This window comes from Suncus etruscus, chromosome 15 (assembly GCF_024139225.1).
Source record: "Suncus etruscus isolate mSunEtr1 chromosome 15, mSunEtr1.pri.cur, whole genome shotgun sequence".
Taxonomy (NCBI): Eukaryota; Metazoa; Chordata; class Mammalia; order Eulipotyphla; family Soricidae; genus Suncus; species Suncus etruscus.
In genome coordinates, this window is record NC_064862.1 from 53,244,607 (window position 1) to 53,262,632 (window position 18,026).

At 53.8% G+C, this 18,026-nt stretch overlaps 2 protein-coding genes across 3 annotated transcripts in view; one reads left to right on the forward strand and one right to left on the reverse strand.

The window, feature by feature from the left end:
* Positions 1-18,026, forward strand: part of SPOCK2 (SPARC (osteonectin), cwcv and kazal like domains proteoglycan 2) — an 836,669-nt gene that overhangs the window by 584,331 nt on the left and 234,312 nt on the right. The window lies entirely within an intron of this gene.
* Positions 5,061-18,026, reverse strand: part of UNC5B (unc-5 netrin receptor B) — a 67,043-nt gene continuing 54,077 nt past the window's right edge. The window contains exons 3-17 of one of the 2 annotated variants that reach the window (XM_049789099.1): positions 17,415-17,558; positions 16,942-17,045; positions 15,598-15,778; positions 14,963-15,130; positions 14,132-14,296; positions 13,973-14,005; positions 12,294-12,491; positions 11,707-12,096; positions 11,173-11,260; positions 10,127-10,295; positions 9,788-10,021; positions 8,396-8,545; positions 7,766-7,930; positions 7,039-7,220; positions 5,061-5,965 (exon numbers count right to left, since the gene is read on the reverse strand). In XM_049789099.1, the coding sequence (XP_049645056.1) occupies positions 5,800-5,965; positions 7,039-7,220; positions 7,766-7,930; positions 8,396-8,545; positions 9,788-10,021; positions 10,127-10,295; positions 11,173-11,260; positions 11,707-12,096; positions 12,294-12,491; positions 13,973-14,005; positions 14,132-14,296; positions 14,963-15,130; positions 15,598-15,778; positions 16,942-17,045; positions 17,415-17,558 (2,537 nt within the window). In that variant the 3' untranslated portion in view covers positions 5,061-5,799. The remainder of the gene's footprint in view (positions 5,966-7,038; positions 7,221-7,765; positions 7,931-8,395; positions 8,546-9,787; positions 10,022-10,126; positions 10,296-11,172; positions 11,261-11,706; positions 12,097-12,293; positions 12,492-13,972; positions 14,006-14,131; positions 14,297-14,962; positions 15,131-15,597; positions 15,779-16,941; positions 17,046-17,414; positions 17,559-18,026) is intronic. The other variant, XM_049789100.1, reaches the window with a different exon arrangement.

Below are 18,026 nucleotides of genomic sequence, written 5' to 3' on the forward strand. Positions count from 1 at the left end.
GCTCTCAGGTTGGGTGTGACCTGTCTCCCTTGAGCAAACCTGACTGTTGCTTTCTATTTCTGTCTTGCTTTAGTTTGGGAGGCTGTAAAATGACATCCAGCTATGAACCCCCCAAAAGGTGTCCCACAACTTCCTCCTTCCTTAAACCTCTTCCTTTGATATGTAAAGCCCACTGGATAGGTATTTTTGTCTCACTCTCCACCTTCCCCATCCTGGTGAGTGGGTATGGGTATAATAAAGAAGAGTCCATTTGGGCTTGGCCTCAGAGATACCACCAGGCACAGACTAGCTCCATGGCTCTCTCCTGACTAGCTTGACTTATTTCTTAGCTGCTACCCTGTTTCTTCAGACCCCTCTGCATGGGTTTAGAAATACGGTGCCTGGGGCCAGAGAGATAGCATAGAGGTAGGGCATTTGCCTTGCATGTTGAAGGACGGTGGTTCAAATCCCGGCATCCCATATGGTCCCCTGAGCCTGCCAGGAGCAATTTCTGAGCATAGAGCCAGGAGTAACTCCTGAGCACTGCCGGGTGTGACCCAAAAACCAAAAAAAGAAGAAAAAAAAATACAGTGCCTGTTTTATGTGCTAGGATGTGATCTATCCTGGAGAATGACCCATGTACATTGAAGAAGAATGTGTACCCAGGTTTCTGGGGCTATTGTGACATATGTATATATATATATATATATATATATATATATATATATATTAGTACATTTTTGTTGGGTTTCAGTCTGGTTGATCTATCAAGTGGTGACAGGACAGTGTTGAGGTCTCCTACAATTATTGTGTTACTATTGATAACTTCTTTTAAATTTGTCAATAATTGTATTAGATATTTTGCTGGTCTCTCATTGGGTGCATGTATGTTTAGTAGTAATTTCTTCCTGTTGCACATATCCCTTGATTAGTACAAAATGTCCATTTTTGTCCCTTACAACTTTTCTGAGTCTAAAGTTTGTGTCATCTGATATTAATCCAACTATACCACTCCTAGGGATATAATCCTAGGAACACAAAAATACAATTAAAAAATCCCTCCCTCACATCTATATTTATGCAGTGCTATTTACAATAGCCAGACCCTGGAAACAACCAAGATGCCCTTCAACAGAGGGATGACTAAAGAAACTGTGGTACAGCTACACAATGGAATATTATGCAGCCACCAGGAGAGATGAAGTCATGAAATTTTCCTATAGATGAAATCTATTATGCTGAGTGAAATAAGTCAGATGGAGAGACACAGAATAGTCTCACTCATCTATGGTTTTTTTTTTTAAAAAGTAAAGACATTGTAATAACCCCAGAGACAATAGAGTGAAGGGATGGAAGGACCAGCCCACAATATAAGCACCACAAAGAGTGGTGAATGCTATTAGGGAAATAACTACACTCACAACTAGCATGACAAAGTTAATGAATGAGAGAAGTAGAATGCCTGTCTTGAATATAGGCAGGGGTCGAGGAAGAGGGAGATCGTGAGCATTGGTGGTGGGAATGCTGCACTGGTGAGGGGGATGTTATGTTTATGACTGAAACACTGAAAATCAATTACAATCATGCTTATAATTATGGTGCTTAAGTATTTTATATAAAAAAAAACCAACCTCCATGGATTCTTAAGTGGAACCCAGGACAGATAACACACACACGCACACAGACACACAGACACACAGACACACACACACACACACACACACACAAGAAATATGGTGCCTGAGATGATCTTACAACTCATAGAATTGTTTTTTTGTTTGTTTTTGGGCCACACCTGGTGATACTAAGGGGTTACTCCTGGCTTTGCGCTCAGAAAATCGCTCCTGGCCGGCTTGGGGACCATAGAGGAAGCTGGGGATTGAACCCAGGTCAGTCTTGGGTCAGCCGCATGCAAGGCAAACACCCTATTGCTTCGCTATCACTCCAGCCCCACAACTCGTGAATTTTTATTTCACAGGTAGCCACACCTGGCTTTGCTCGGGGACCCTTGTGGTGCCAGGGATTGAATTCGTGTCGGCTGCATGCAGGCAAGTGCCTATACATTGTCCTATTCTTGAGTGTACACGGTAGGCATGATGGCCATGAGAAGAGGCATCTAGGCAGAGTGGGGAAGGGGTGGAATCTGACGGTTCAAGAGCTGATCTCTCGGGATCTGGTCAGAGATCAGGAGTACATTCCTCCTTTGGAAGGTGGGGGAGATGTTGGTCTGGAGTCAGCTGGCTTTTTAGTCTTGGGGTCCCACCAGAGAGCAGAATTAGGGATCATATATGTGGGCAGAGAGCACATCTGTTCTTTCTTGCCCTTAGTGCTGGGCTGAGTCCCCTAGCACTGTAAAGAGTACTTTTGAGAAGGCCTAATTTATGATAAGCAGGTGTATAGGGCTGACAGGTCATTAAAGCACTCCCTCCAATTAATGCAGCAGGCTTTGTGGGGGGGGGCCCCTCATGAGTTCTTCATCTCACTGCTCTCCCTATCTGCGGAATGTGCACAGTGCTTGCTGCCTTTGTACTTTGTAGTTGGTGCAGACTGGTGAGACTTCTGCCAGGGTTTGGGGGAGCACTTTTCTTCCACATCCCTTCTGTCTGCTGGCTCTAGAGGGGTTTGCTCCAGTTCTGCCCAGGGATCCTAGCTTGCGAATGACCCTGCTCAGCTTTCCTAATTCTAGCTCTAGCCTCCTTGCACAGATCCAACGGAGCGTGAAGCCACGTGTACTGGAAGCTCCCAGTGTAGCTGAGATTAAAACCTGATGGCTCAGAGGCTGCATTTGGGGAGCAGGACTGGGGCCTCCTCATAGCTGTGCGCACAGGACCTAGCTGCAGGTGTGCATGTGCATCCCCCAAACAAACAAACAAACACACGGCAATCAAGAAAAGAAAACCTGGATTTTTTTTATTAGACTAGGAAATATAATTTATTTCATAAAAATTAATCTCGTTACAATAGGAATGGCAAACTGTATATACAGATCATTGTTTACAGAAGAAACAGGTGGGACTGAGGCAGTCCCTGGATCCCCACAGCCCTGGGTACCACCTTGTCCTTGGCCCAGGAAGGGGGTCCAGCCCTTGGTCCTAGGGCAGCTGCTCCCTGCTCCGAAATTCCCTGTGGGCCCCCAAGGGCCTGCAGGGCCTGGCTCAGCTGCCTGGTAGGGAGGGGGTTTGGTAGCCCAGAGATCCTGGAGAGAGTGAGGGGACCCAAGCCCTCGAGAGGACGGTGGCTGGGGGAACTGGAGCTGGGCACCCGAAGAAAAGGCATAGGAGAGGCACATAGAAGAGACATGATGGACCCTGTGACTCAGAGAGGGTGGGGCAAGCATGGGGCCCGCAAGTGCCCACTGGGATGGAGTGACACACACACAAGCATACAGGGACAGACACATGGTGGAGGGACACAGGCATGTGTGTACATGGACAGACATGTGGAGATACATACACACACTCCCATGCTGACATGCACTCATACCATCACAGTGCTCACTCATATGTTCACACACACACAGGACATGTTCCTGGATTGGCACCCTCTTTGCCCGCGAATAAAGGCGTGCATGCTGGGAAGGTGCACGGGCACCCCAGGGTAGAGACTGATGCTGGGCGGAGCTCTGGAAACTCTGGGGCAGCAGAATCTCTTGAATTTCCAGGGTCAGGGACTACCTCTCAAGCATGAGCAGCTTGAGAATCCCCTAACCTTGTCCCAGAGGACAGATGAAGCAAACGCTTCCCACATTTCCTGAGGTGGCTGCTCGGTCCACTCCAAGGGGGCGTTTTGGTCCACTGGCCTGTGTCCTAGATAGCCTGGCACACAGTTATGGAAATGGGATATAAAGGGCACTAGCCTGGCCTCATTCAGAAATCCCATCATCCCAAGAGCTAGGCAATGGGTGGGCAGAGAGACCAGGGCAGGGCAGAGCAAAGGGGACATCTGCCTGAAGCAAAGGGTGTGGCAGCAGCTGAGCTTTAGGCAAGGGTGGGGTTAGTGCCTGTGCTGGAACAGCAGCAGGGAGCCCTGGATTATACAGCTGGGGTTAGGGGTGGCCCACTGAGGGATTCCTCTGGCCCAGGATAGCATCCAGACAGGTGCCAGTTTGAGTGGTTCTGCCAGATACATCTGGGTTCAAGGAAAGTCTCTCATCCTCCCCTGGTCCTTCCTGGTCAGGATCCTAGAATCCACAGCAGGGCACCAGACTGGGATCCTTGGCTGCCCTCAATCCTGGTTTCCTCCTGGGGGTCCTGAGGGGGATCAGTGTGTGCATAAGCTACCAAGGAGAAGCAGAGCTCTGGGCCTGGGTGCCAGGGGTGTCCTCTGCTGCAAGCCCCAGGGCTGGCACCACACCACCAGCCTGCCACAAGAGTGTCCCGGGACATGCTGGCAGCTAGTCCTTGAGCTCTGCCTTCAGGCTCCCTGAGACCATAGGGAGGGTCACCCTTCTGTCTCTCTCCTGTACCTGATGTACCACTTCTCCTTTGTGGGGAAGCTGAGGCCAGGGAAAGCAGGTCCTGGACCAGGGGATGGGTCTGTTACGGCTGCATGAAAAGGGGTGCCCATGGCACCCTCTGACCTCCTTCCTATCACCCCCCCCCAGCTAAGACCCCATTTCTAGGCTGCACCCTCGAGCCTTTTCCTGGGGCTTGTAGCTACCGGCCACCCCAGGAGGGTCATCTGTGGGAGTGGCCTCCAGGGGCTTTGGGTCCCATTCTGCTCCAGCCCTCAGGACTCCTGGGCTTTGTGGATCAGCACCAATTCTTGATGTTAGTGGGAAACTTGGAGCAGAGCTAAAAGCTCAACTGACCCCCGGGCACCTGGGAACAATATGGCCTCAGATGAGTTTGTCAGCATGAAAGGACTCTGGAGGGCTTTTCCTCCCTCCCACACACACGGATAAGTACACACATGACTCTATACATGTGTGTACACATAAGAACACACATAAGTGGACACACATCTGCACACACATGGTGCACATTCATGAAAGCACAAAAAGGTTCGAACACACATTCATGAATACACTCATTTGTGCACAACCAAGCACACATATGCACATTGATGAGTGCATACACAAGCAAATATGCACACACACAGACACACATCTCTGCATACATACTTGCTCTTGGCCAAGCACGCCCATACTCAACAAAGAAGTTTTCTTATTTTTCATGTTTTTGTTTTTTTTTTTCATTTTCTTTTTTTTTTCTTTTTTCTTAAAAAGGACTTATCCAAATATCTGGATAATAAATCATTTGCGTTTCCTAAGAAACTGGGGGTTTTGCTTTTCCCTGGTGGTTTTGGTGTATTTCTTCTTGGAGCCTTACTAGACACCTGACACTTGCTTCCTGTCTTTCCTTTTACCTTTTGGACAGGAAAAAAAAAAGCTGTTGGTCTGAACTGGACTTGACTCTTCAAAGAGGAAAACAGTTTTGAATGGAGGGGTTTTGAGGGAGGGGGCAAGGGATCAGAGCCCCAAGAGGCAAACACAGAGCCAAGGGAACCCCAACCCTGACACTCAAAGGGCCTGGGGGACTGGGGATCTCCCTGCTGACTTTGCTGCCACCCAACCTGGGACTCAGCCCAGTGGACCCTGAGGGAGGAGCCAAAAGAGACTGCAGGCTGGAGAGGGCACACCTGTGTCCTCGAAAGAACAAAGCACGTGGATTTCCTAAGGCTGGTCATGGTCTGGGGTGGGCCGGGGAGGAGGAGGAGAAGAAGCAGGAGGACGACGGAGCGATTCAGGCTGTGAGCTGGCAGCAGCAGGGGTCCAACTCATCCCAAAGGAAGCTGCCCCATCTCCTGCAGGTGGGTGGCTCAGCAGTCACCATCAGTGGCCATGGCCACCAGCATCTCACTCTTGCCCATCTCCTCCAAGGCACTGGCCAGGCTGTTGAGGTCCCCGTCGTCCTGTTGCAGAGCTTCCCACAGGTCTAGGATCACGCCTGTGGGGCTCGCTTTGGTGGCAAAGTAGTTCAGGTACCTGGTGGGGAAGAGGAGGAGGATAAAGGTCTCGGTGAGCAAGGTGTTAAGGGAGCAGTGAGACCAGCCTCTTGGGGTCCTAGAATCTTGGGTCTAAATCTCAGCTCCTCTGCTTACTTCTGGAGTCAGTGGCTCTGGATAAGCTCCTGCCCCTCTCTGAGCCCAAGGCCCATCACTACTGCTGGGTACCTTTTTGTTTGTTTGTTTGTTTGTTTTTGGGCCACACCAGGCAGTGCTCAGGGGTTACTCCTGGCTCTAAGCTCAGAAATCACTCCTGGCAGGCTTGGGGGACCACATGGGATGCTGGGATTCGAACCACTGTCCTTCTGCATGCAGGGCAAATGCCCTACCTCCATACTATCTCTCTGGCCCCGCTGGGTAATTTTTATTTGCTTGTTTGTTTGTTTTGGGGTCACACCTAGCAGTGCTCAGGGGTTACTCTTGGCTTCATGCTCAGAAATTACTCCTGGTAGGCTAAGGGAACCCTATAGGATGCTGGGAACAAACACAGGTTGACTGTGGCAAGATAACACCCTACCTGCTGTGCTATTGATCTGGCCCCTTCCATCACTGCTATCTGACAGATGTTGGAGATGGTTGGAACCAAATGCTTAACTCCCTCTTCTTTCCTCATGGTCCAGCTTTCTGGTCCCACCCCCATGCACTCTCAGTTTCTCAATGTGAAGCCCTGGACAGCAAGTGACACAGAACTGCAGCTGAGTGAAGCCTTGTTTCAGTGCCAAGCTGGATATTAGAGCCACACTGCATGCTGGGCATTAGGGTCACATACTATCCAGCATTTCTGGTTCAGCAGAGGAACACTGACCCTGAGATATAGCTGCTACTCCATCAGCCCTTCCAGAACCTCCAAGTCCTGGTGCTGAGTGAGGGGACACCAAGCTGGTATCTGGCTTCATCTGACTCCCAGGCTTAGATACTCAAGGCCTGGGGCTGAGACCCCATTGAGAGTCAGCATTATCTGCCACTTCTGATAGAACCTATCCTGAAATATCTGCTCTCCCACAGCCCCGGGGACTCACGGGGTGCTCAGGCAGAGCAGCCAGGCTCACTCACCGGTCCATGGACAGCTTCTGTGCCAGCAGCCGCCAGTCATTGCCCCGGGAGTTGGGGGCATCCAGGCTGTTGCAAATCTTCTGGCGGATGGACAAGGGGATCTTGAAAGCATAAGGCCCCAGCTGGGTGGTGGCAGTACTGCCAGGGGCGGAGCAGAGGGCGTCTAGTGAGCCAGCTGGTGTCTGGAAGAACAGGGGTCACGTTTGAGGGAGCACGGTCTCCTGCCGTGCACCAAGGACATCAGCTCCCTTCATGTCTCCTCCTCCCTGCAAGGTCAGCTCCCAATCCTGGCTGATCAGGAAGAGGTGGCCCTTGTCCGTGGTCAGCAGAGCCCCAAATGGTAAAGTGGGGATGGGACCCTGCAGACTTCCCTTTAGATGAACAATGGTGGAAAACTGGAATTGCTTTACACTAATCCCAGGTACTGGCCGCTAGAACCTCTTCTGACCTCCTTGTACTAAATTCTAGAACTTATTCTTTCTCCCTGGATGGGATTCTAGGAACTACTCTGGCTTCCCAGATAGGGCTTCACCTCTGGGGCCCTGCAGTTATGAATAGAGTCTGTATCTATGGATGGGCCGGCCCCTCTGCCCCAGGTCCCTGGTCTGAGCCAAGGGCACTCAGTAAGTTGAGCTGCTCACAGGAATCTGCCCTGAAGACAAGAGGTGAGTCTGGCTAGCTGGGGTGGGTGAGGGGGAGAAAGGGGGGGGGGGTTCGCAGGCCTCACCTCAGCCAGCGTGGTATGCAGCTGGAAGATCTGCCCCTCACCCTCCACCTGCCGCACACAGATCTTGCAGGAGAAGTCGGTGGAGGCCAGACTGTGCCTCTCCAGGGTGAAGGTGCAGTGCAGGGCTGTCTGGCTGCCGCTCCAAATATGGCAGAAAGGGATTTCCTGGGTCGGAGCAGCAGGGCGGAGTGGGCGGTCAACCTGATGCCCCACCATGCTTCTTCCTCCAGATAGTGCCCCACCCCCGCCTTCCTTCTCTGGGGAGAGTCAGTTCCCTGAGATCAGGGTGACAGGCCCTGTCCCGGCTCAGTGCAGAACAGAGGGAGGAGGTGGTGGGCAGATGGGCCAGTGAGAAGGGAACAGGGCCAGGTGGAAGTAAGAGGACCCAGAATGAAGGGCTGCGGGAGGAAACACAGCAGTGACCATTGGAGGGGAATGAAGACAGGCTGCCTGATACAGAGGCCCCTGGACACCGTGAGACCACTTTGCCAAGGATGCGTACAAAAATCTGTGTGGACAGTTTCTCATGAGTGAGTGTGGCAGTTGGGGCTCTGAGGGTGCAAGGGGGAGCGACCAGGGCTGAGACCCTCAGGGTGCCCTCTAGGCTCCCTCCTGAGGCCAGACTCTCACCTGGTACTTGGCCAGAAGCTTGCTCCTCCAGTGGGCATGCGGGAGGTCATGCAGGGAGAGGCGGAGGTTGTGGTACGTGTCTTTAAACAGCAGCGGTTTGGGCTCCTCCACCAAGTAGCCACCGAGGGTTCGCTCCAGCTCCAGCACCTCCTGGGGCAGGGGAACAGAGAATGGAGGGGGGGTCATCACGATTGCCCAGAAGAGTCTGAACACACAGTCTGGTGGGTAGGACAGATGGACAGATACCCACACTGTCAATCTCTACTTGAGGTTGCCCAAGGGTGCCAGGAGCTGGAAGGGGCAGGGACAGTATTCGGGGGGAAGCCCAGGAATCTTGCAAAGGGATGGGGGAAAGGAGCGAGCCAGTAAGAGCCCTTGGACATGGCCTGGCTCTGTGCTCCCCTGGGTATATCTTGTGACACTGAGGCAGGGGCAGGGGTCAGCACAGGGGAAGGGCAGCTCCTCACGCAGGACCTTACCCCTGTCATGCCTCTGGGCCTCTCCTGGGAGCTCCAGCCTGGCACAGCCCCAAGGCAGCTAGAAGTGGAACCCAGGCCACTGGGAAGAGACCCCCTTCACAAGGTCCCCTGACCCTTCTCTGCCAAGCTCCTAGGCCTTTCATTTCAGCTTAGAACCCTGATGCCTTCAGAGACACATACCCTCACTGCTTCTCTCCTCAGCAATTACTCACAGCCCATTGCTCAAGCCCTGCTCCTAGAGGTCTATATGCAGTGCTGGGGATTAAACCTGGGCTATCCATGTCCAAGGTAAGAGCCTTAACTCCTGTACCATCTCTCCTTGACTCATCTCCTTCTTTCTTTTTTTTTTTTTTTTTTTGTGGTTTTTGGGCCACACCCGTTTGACGTCAAGCTTAGGGGTCACTCCTGGCTATGCGCTCAGAAATCGCCCCTCGCTTGGGGGGAACCATATGGGACGCGGGGGGATTGATCCGTCCTACGCTAGCGCTTGCAAGGCAGACACCTTACCTTTAGCACCACCTTCCCAGCCTCTCATCTCCTTATTTCAAAGGAAGGGAGGGAAGAAAGAAGGAGGGAAGGGAAAGAGGGAGGGAGGGAGGAAGAAAGGAAGGAAGGAAGAAGGAATGGAAGGAGGCAGTGAGAGAGAAAGGAAGGGAAGGGAGAAGGGAGGGAAAAAGAGGGAAAGAGAGGAAGGAAGAAGAAAGGAAGAGAGTAAGGAGGGAGAAAGGGAAAGGGAAAATTAAGGGAGAGAGGAAAGGAGGAAGGAAGAAAGGAAGAGGAAAGGGAAGAATGAGAAAAGAGGGAATGGAAGGAAAGAGGAAGGAGGGAGGGAAGGAAGGGAGGAGGGAAGGGCTGATGGCAGTATCTGGGTGCCTGCTCTAATTCCTGGTTTGGGTTCCAGGGGCAACCCCACCTTCAGTGCAGCAGGTGTATCCTCCAGGCAGTAGACACGGAGGCTGTACTCGAGTGAGGTGCAGAGTGCAGGTGCAAACACGGCCAGCTGGAGCCTTTTGATGGCTGCGCGTGAGTAGGACTCCCCGGCCAGCACATAGGTGCCCAGCTGGTCCAACAGCACATGGCAGGCCCGTGCCTCCAGCTGGCAGTAGCAGGGCGTGTTCAGCGTCTCCTCATCCAGGGTCACTACCTCCTGCAGGGACAGAGCAAAGTTCTGGCTCAGGGACCCTGGCCTGGCCCCAATGGGCCAGCCCGCCCCATCTGCCCCCTCCACCCCCTCACCCCCAATGCTCTTCACCTCCCAGTGGCCCTGGTGGCCCTGAGTCTTGAGCTGGAAGATCCAGTCACCGGCGCTGACTTCAGCACAGTGGGGCAAGGTGAGGACCACAGGCCGACACAGCAGGAGGCCCGTGGGCCCGCAGGTCACTGCAGGGCTCAATACTGTTTGCGTCCCTTCTGACAGGGGGCTGGGGACAGAGGGAAGGAGAGTGGCTGTGAGAGGCAGCCCAGGGCTCTGCCTCTGTGGGATTCCCTGGACTCCCACACCTGCCTCCTGCCACACACAGCTTCATGCAGGGGCTTCTGGGGATTGTGGCAAGGGGAGCCACGCCAAGGTTCCACTTTCTAGCACTATCTTCTGAGAGGCACAGCTTGTGTGTGCACAGAGTCAAGCGGGGAAGGCGTCCATGCTGCAAAGGCCCTAGCAGAGAAGATGCTGGCCTTGAGCCCAGCCAGGAGAGATCCTTGAGCACAGAGCCAGATCTAAGCCCTGAGCATTTCTGGTGTAGCCTCCCCAAGAAGAGTTAAAAAAAAAAACAAAACCCAATCTACACTTGTGATAGCACAGCAGGTAGGGTGTTTGCCTTGCTTTGCAACCCAAGTTTGATCCTCGGCATCCCATATGGTCCTGAGAACCACCTGAGTGAAGAGCCAGGAATAACCTCTGAGGCAGTGCTGGGTGTGGCCCCCAAGCCCCCCAAACAAACAAAAACCAAACCAAACTAATAAAAAAATCACGTGTGTGTGTGTGTGTGTGTGTGTGTGTGTGTGTGTGTGTGTGTGTATGTGTAGAGAGAGAGAGAAAGAGGGAACCAACTGATTTCATTCATTTCCTTCGCCTCATTCATAATGAGCCATTCGACCCTCCTCACAGACCTAAAGCCCTTGTCACAGTGAGGATCAGGACCATGGCATAGTGTGAGTCATTTCTCAACACCTTTCATAGCTATTCACACTTCATAATTGTGGACAGAATTCAGATCCATCACCATTTTCCTTGGAAAGACACCTTCTGGGGAGATGGAAGGCTGGAGTAGGGTGTGTGGGAGGGGAGCCTCTACTCACAGGGTATTTTCTGTCTTGTTGATGAGGAGGTACATCTCATAAAACTTGCCCTGGGGGATGGCTCCATGGGGTACCAGTAGGCTGACACCTAGGGGAGAGAGAAGTGGATAGGAGGACAGTTGGGAGGCACAGGGCTCAAGGAGTGACCCTGCTCTGTATCCTAGCTGGGAGAGATACAGCAACAGAGCACAGGAGCCCCTGAAAATGCCACAGAAAATAGAGACAGCCCACAGGCTAGAGTTGCTAAATCCCAAGCCAGTGCAGAATGTGACACTGAGAAATTGAGAAATTGTCAACTGCTGGCGAGGTGTCCTGAGCTGCCCCCCCCCAGTCTAGTTCTATACCCCCATGTAGATGGGGAAACTGAGGCACAGAGTGCAGCTGACCAAAGAAACCCCTGTTCTATGTGGATTGGAGGCTTGAATAGATATTCCTCCCCATCACAGGGCCCTCACCTCCCCATCTGAGAAGTGGGTATGGGGATACAATGTGGTCTGAAGAGGAAAGTGGGGATGGGGTGGAGTGGGGGCCCACCTGTCCCGGGGATGTTCAGTCTCCCGCCTAGGCAGCCGAAGGTGCCACTGACGCTGGTGCCTGGCTCTCGAGGCAGCCCAGGGAGCTGCTGGGAACTGAGGCTGGCACCACGCAAGTGCAAGAAACGGGGGTCCCGAGGGAAATCTCCGGGGTACGTGCTGGGTGGCAGTACTCCCAATAGGTCGGTGCCGTCAGGCAGGCCAGGTGTGGAGCCAGTGGTGCTGGAGTTGTAGACCTTAATCTTGAGGCTGGGAAGGGGGTCGAGCAGCGGTGAGTTGGTCATCGGAATCTTGTCTGCCGAGTCCTGCAGTGCGTAGACCGGCCCACGATAGATGCCAGCGCTGACAGTGAGGTCTGGAGGCACGGTGGGGTGCAGGAGCTGTGGGTTGTCTGGGGGAGCACAGGCAGGAGGGCAATGCACCGTCAGACTTCCCTAGCCTACCAGTTCCATCCTCTGCCCAGCTCTGTTGTCTGCAGGAAGCTCTAAGCTCCCCGAAGTCTGGTTACTCCTCGTCCCAGTCTCCCGATCCCCCTCACACTTGCCAGCAGGCTCTGGGCTCCACCCCCTGGGGATGCCGGGTCCTTACTGGGTCTCGCTGCGGTCTTGAAGTTGACAGGATGGAATCCCCCGGTGAGGGCAGCTGAGGAGTCGGTGATGTCAGGGTCAAAGTCACGGCAGTTGCGCCGATACAAGACGACAGCCACCACCGCCAACACGGCCACGGCCACCAGGACAGATACCACGAGGCCAGCATATAGTGCCACGTCCCCTGAGGCCTCCAGAGCTGCAGGCATAGGTGTGCACAGTGAACCTGGGGTGCTAGTTTAGGGCCCACAACAGCCTCTCTGAACCTCAATGTTTTCTGGAAAAAAACGACCCCCTGAGCTCGCACTCCCTTCTTTCTTACTGTCTGGTAGGGACCCTGGGGTGTTCCCTCCATCAAACTTATTGCTCACAGCAGTGCCCAAATATACTGGCTCTCAACACCTTTGCAGGGAACCACTCCCAGGCCTGAGAACAGAGGTACAGGGGAACACACATGAGGGCAATGAGATGTAATGAGGTGAGCAGAGAAGCAGAAGGAAGGGTGGAGGACCCAGGCCATGTACTGCTTCCCTGGGCAAGTGACGGTCCCTGCACACAGCCCGGCACTGGATAGAGGAGGGAGAGATTCACTCCTGGGAGGGTTGCAGTCGCGTGTAATCTAGAACATGTGCCCATGTGACTTCAAACATCTTATTTAAAGTAAGTGGCATCACAGGGAGAGTCCAGAGGACCAGGGTTGAGCTGCTCTCCCTCCTCTGGCTTCCCTGCAGGGGCTGGCAGGGAATGCAGGGTGCCACTGGGACGCCTTTGAAGCTATCCACTGTCTTTGTTGAGTCCTGAGACCATGGCAGGAGCCCCTGAAAGCTTTCAGTCCTGATGGCTGCTGTGTCTGCCTCCTGCCAGTGCCTGGCTCTCTTTGTTCCTGCTCCCATAAAAAAAAAATCAGGAGATTGGGACTGGAGAGATAGCATGGAGGTAGGGCATTTGCCTTTCATGCAGAAGGTCATTGGTTTAAATCTTGGCATCCCATATGGTCCCCTGAGCCTGCCAGGAGTGATTTCTGAGCCAGGAGTAACCCCTGAGCACTGCCGGGTGTGACCCAAAAACAAAACAAAAAACAAAAAAAATCAGGAGAGCGGTTACAGGAGGTCCCCTGGGCTGGGGTTCTGTAGGTCTGGGCTGTGCCTCATTGAACCCCAAGGGGAGCCTGGCTTGGGGGAGCTGGACTGGAAAGTTTGACATTAAAGCTTGATAATAATAAACTATTTGCTCACTGACTGCTCTGAACTTAATTCGGCATAGGGAGCTCCTCAACACTGATACAGGGCTGAAGGGACCCCCCAAAAACTGCTGAACATTGGTCCAGCTGTGAGGTCCCACTGGGAGGAGGACCAGAGAGATGGGGCATACATCTTTATTTGGCCACATAAGAGCCAAGTGCTACATGGTCACCCCTTCTCCATCTCCAAGACTCAGTGGCTTCTCCTGAGATAGGAGGTGTGATTGGGAGGAGACTCTGGGTTTTTCTGTCAGCTCAGGGTCTGCTGATAAATCAGTGATGGGCTTCACAGATTCACAGGTGTGGGTCAGGTTTAGTGTTTCTCCTAAGGGGGTACCATTGTATCAATCCTTCCTGCCCTATATCCCACTCCCTGCCAAGGTAGTCCAGGGAGAAGCAGGAACCCCACAAAAAGAGGACAGCCATGAAATGGGACTTACGGTGGTTGGGGGGTTCACCTGGGTTTTTCTTACCTGTTAAGGGAAATAAAGGGAAAGAAAATGACACAGGCACAGAAATGGGATGGTGAGAGATGGTGGAACAGGATGCTGGTGCTATGCAGGGTCCCTCCCAGCCCCCAGCTCTGCCCCTCGACTCACTGCGCATGCACAGCCCATCCGTGCAGTTCTTCGAATCCAGCAGGGCCCCTATGCAGTCTCGGCCGCCGTTCTGGGGTGGAGGCGCCATGCACTCACGGCTGCGCCAGTGGGCACATTCAGTGCTGCAGGCTGACCACTTGCTCCACTCTGTCCATGCGCCGTCCACTGAGGAGGCACAGAATGGGTTACATGGGAGCGTGCCCCCTTATTGACACACTGCCCACCGGGCAGACAGGGCACTCACATTGTGGTAGCTTGTACAGACAGATATGCCCGTGCATCCACTAAGGGATAACTCACACACACATGCATACATGTAGCCGCTCATGCATGCACACATACACACACACACCTATGTACAGCAGGTAACAAGGAATCACACACCACAGTGTGCCTGCTGGAGAAATCCCCAAACCCTTGCAGCTCCTTGCCAAGGTTATCCATCAGGTGGGTACTGAGATCACATATTGACTCTCAACTCCTTCACATCGAGTGCCCAGTGTGTAGCTACAGAGACACAGCCCTGGCTTGAACTGGCCAAAGGGCCAGAACAGAAGTGTATGAAGCAGGAATTAGGGGAGGACTCAGGGAGAAAATGTTTCCACAGCCTGGGGCGATGGTGGGGGCACCCAAACAGGACTGATGGGCACCAGGCCCATGACCCTGGCCTGGAGCTGACACCGACAACAGGGCCTGCTCCCCTCTGGCACAGCTTTTGCTAATGTCTCTCCCGGCTCTGGGCAGGTAGTCAGAGGAGGTTGGAGTCTTTATTGGTGCTGAGCCTGTGGCGGGCACATGATGTGTAGCTGTGGAGTGTGGGGTAGGGCTTACCCGGGCATACTGTGGTGCAGGCTGTCTTCTGGAAGGCCTGGCCGTCGCAGAAGGCCCCTCCATTGAGGGGTGCAGGGTTGGTGCAAGTCCGTGTACGCTTCTGCCAGCCGCGCCCACAGCGGTTGGAACAGGGAGACCACTCAGCCCAGCTCGACCAGCCTCCATTCACTGTGGGGCAGTGGGGACACTGGGTTGGCACAACCCGTCCTGGACAGTCCCATCCTGTCTGCCTGCCTACATTTCTGGGGCCCTGGAGCCCGCACCTGGACTGAGCTATTGGCCACTGAGCTATTGCACAAAGCACTGTGCAAACCTTGCACAAGAGATGCGCCATGGGTCTGGCCTAGATTCCAGTGCCTGGTGTTTGCTACACTTTAAGCACTGCTGCCATGGCCTGGGCCTCCAACTTGGGACTCTTCCAGGGCCCCAACTCTAGAAGGACAAGATTCTCAGGTACGGGATACCACTGAGCACTGATTCCAGCAGTCAGAAAGGCTCCTGGGTGTGGACAGGGGTACTTGATGTGACCACTCGCTGTGCTGAGTGACCTCAGGGAAGACGCCTGTCTGTCTGGGCCATGCTTCTTCCCCCTGGGCTCGCAGGAGGGCTGACCTGCCCTGCCCCCCAGCACACACCATAGACAACCACTGTGGCCGTGGTGCTGCGGCGCTTAGCCACGATGTTCTTGGCCACACAGGTGTAGTTGGCTGTGTCAGACAGGCGTGCCTGGCGGATGATGAGGTTGTAGTCGATAGTGATCAGGAAGTTGGGGTCCTCAGTGGGGTCAATGATGTCCTCGTTCTTGAGCCACTCCACCTGTGGGGTGGGTGAGCCTGTCTCAGGTGCGGACTGAACTGTGGTGTCCTTAAGCAGAGAGTTGTCCCCCAATACAGACAGACACCAACTGTCCGCTCTTGGGGGTCTTAATCGCCCCCCCCCCACAGTAGTGACATTTCTGTGGCTCAGACTAGTGGAAGGAATCCCTGGTGGGGAGGCTGAGGGTGAGCCTGGCCATACTGAGCCCCAGATGTGCCAGGTAGCATAGCCTGGTTCCCCCAATGCTGAGGAGAGGTTGTAGAATTCCAAGAACACATCTCTGGGCTCAGATTCCCAACCAGTCACTAAATGGTTCCAGCTCTGCCTGTCTGTGAGATGGGTGATGGGACCATGTGCTGGGTGCCTGTACATGGGGGTGCCCAAGCTGAGAGCACATTTTGACCTCCCACACTTCAGGGATCCCCACATCCTGACCATAGTACTGGGAGTGGGAGGGAAGGGTGCTGGGTGGCAGGCACCTGTGGGCACTGCCCAGGGGTATCATGGACACAAAAGCAGGGGGTGGAATCAACTTGGGAATGAGTATACAATCAGATACGTGTGCTGTGGGACCCCAGGGATGTCCAGAAAATTGGGATGTTGGGTTGTTGATGTTCAGGGAATTGAGATGTTGGATTGTGGTGTCCAGGAAACAGGTATTGAATCATGGGTCTCCAGAAAACTGGGATGTCAGGTTCAGGGTGTCCAGGAAACTAGGGTATTAGAACTGTGCATGGGCAGGAGAAAATACATATGGCCTTAGCCACTTCCTTTGCCGGGCCTGTCCAGGGAGTCCCCCTCAGAAGCATCTGGCCATGCAGGGGTGGGTTGGGCATCACGGAGCCCTTCAGCTTATTTGGTATCTTTTCTTTTTCTTTTTTTTCTTTTTGGTTTTTGGGTCACACCCAGCAGCACTCAGGGGTTATTCCTGGCTCCACACTCAGAAATCGCTCTTGGCAGGCTCGGGGGACCATATGGGATGCCGGGATTCAAACTAATGACCCTCTGCATGAAAGGCAAATGCCCTACCTCCATGCTATCTCTCCAGCCCCATCTTTTCAAGCCTCACTATCCCTCCCCTAAGAAGTGGGGAAGCAGGTGATTTACCACCATCATGATTGTGGTGCTGCTCCCTCCTAGCCATCCCCCAGCTCCCAGCTCACCTCAGCCACAGGCACCCCCTCAGGCGGGCGGCACTGCAGGAGAACCTCGTGGTCCAGGGGCACTTCCTTGCCCAGAGGCTCCTGATCGAAGTTCTTGCGCAAATCTGGGGAAGGGCCAGAGAAAGGGGCCGGAGAAAGGGGTCAGCAGAAAAAGCAGTAATAGCAGGGCTGAACCTCCTCATTCTGTCCACTAGGTGGCAGTGTACGCCAGGGGAACAGGTGAGGCACCAGGCTCAAATATGGGGTGGGTGGGTGGGTAGCGTGCTCTCCTCTAAATGGGGGTCACCGGGTGAAGCGAGTGTGGGAAACTCAGCTCCTTAGTGCTCATGGCCCAACAGGGTAATGGAGCCAGTCCAGTTCTGGGGAAGGAATGCTCTTCTGAGCTGGCCCTAGGAACCCCAATTTCCTGGGTGGGCATCTTTGGGCAGATTTTGGGCTTCCTTTCCTGGGGAAGGGCAGGGTGTCGGGCGTACATGCGATGCGGACGTAGGCCCGGCTGCTCTTGGAGGTGCCCGCGGAGCTCCAGGCCACGCACTGGCACCAATAATCCTCCAGCCCAAACAGTTCCTCCACTTGCTGGCGTGACACTTCGATCTGCACCTCTCGAACTGGCAGGCCTGGAGAGACAGGTGGGGTCAGGGCAGAGTCAGGGTGGGCAGAGGCGAGAGCAGAGCAGCTAGGTGCAGGGTCAGGAGGCTGAGCAGGGCCCGAGCAAGGCGACTCGCCCCCTACAACATCCTGGTGGAGTTTTGCTTCCAGTTTTCTTCTGTTTCTGGTCTGGCCAAGGCCCCCTGTCAACATCTGGTCACTGCGAGATCACTGTGCCCAGCCAGTCTGGTGGGCACATTTTCAAATGCACTAATGGGGCCCGAGCCATAGCATAGTGTGGAGGGCATTTGCCTGGAGTTGGCATTTGCCAACTTGAGTTTGATCCCTGAGCACAGAGCCAGAGGAAGTCTTGAGCACTGCGAGTGTGGCCCAAAGAAACTCAGAACAAAAGAAACAAAATCAAGTGCACAAAAGACTGTCCCCTGGTCTTCCATGTCCTTGAGTCTCTCCACTGTGGTCTCATGGGGATGCCCAGG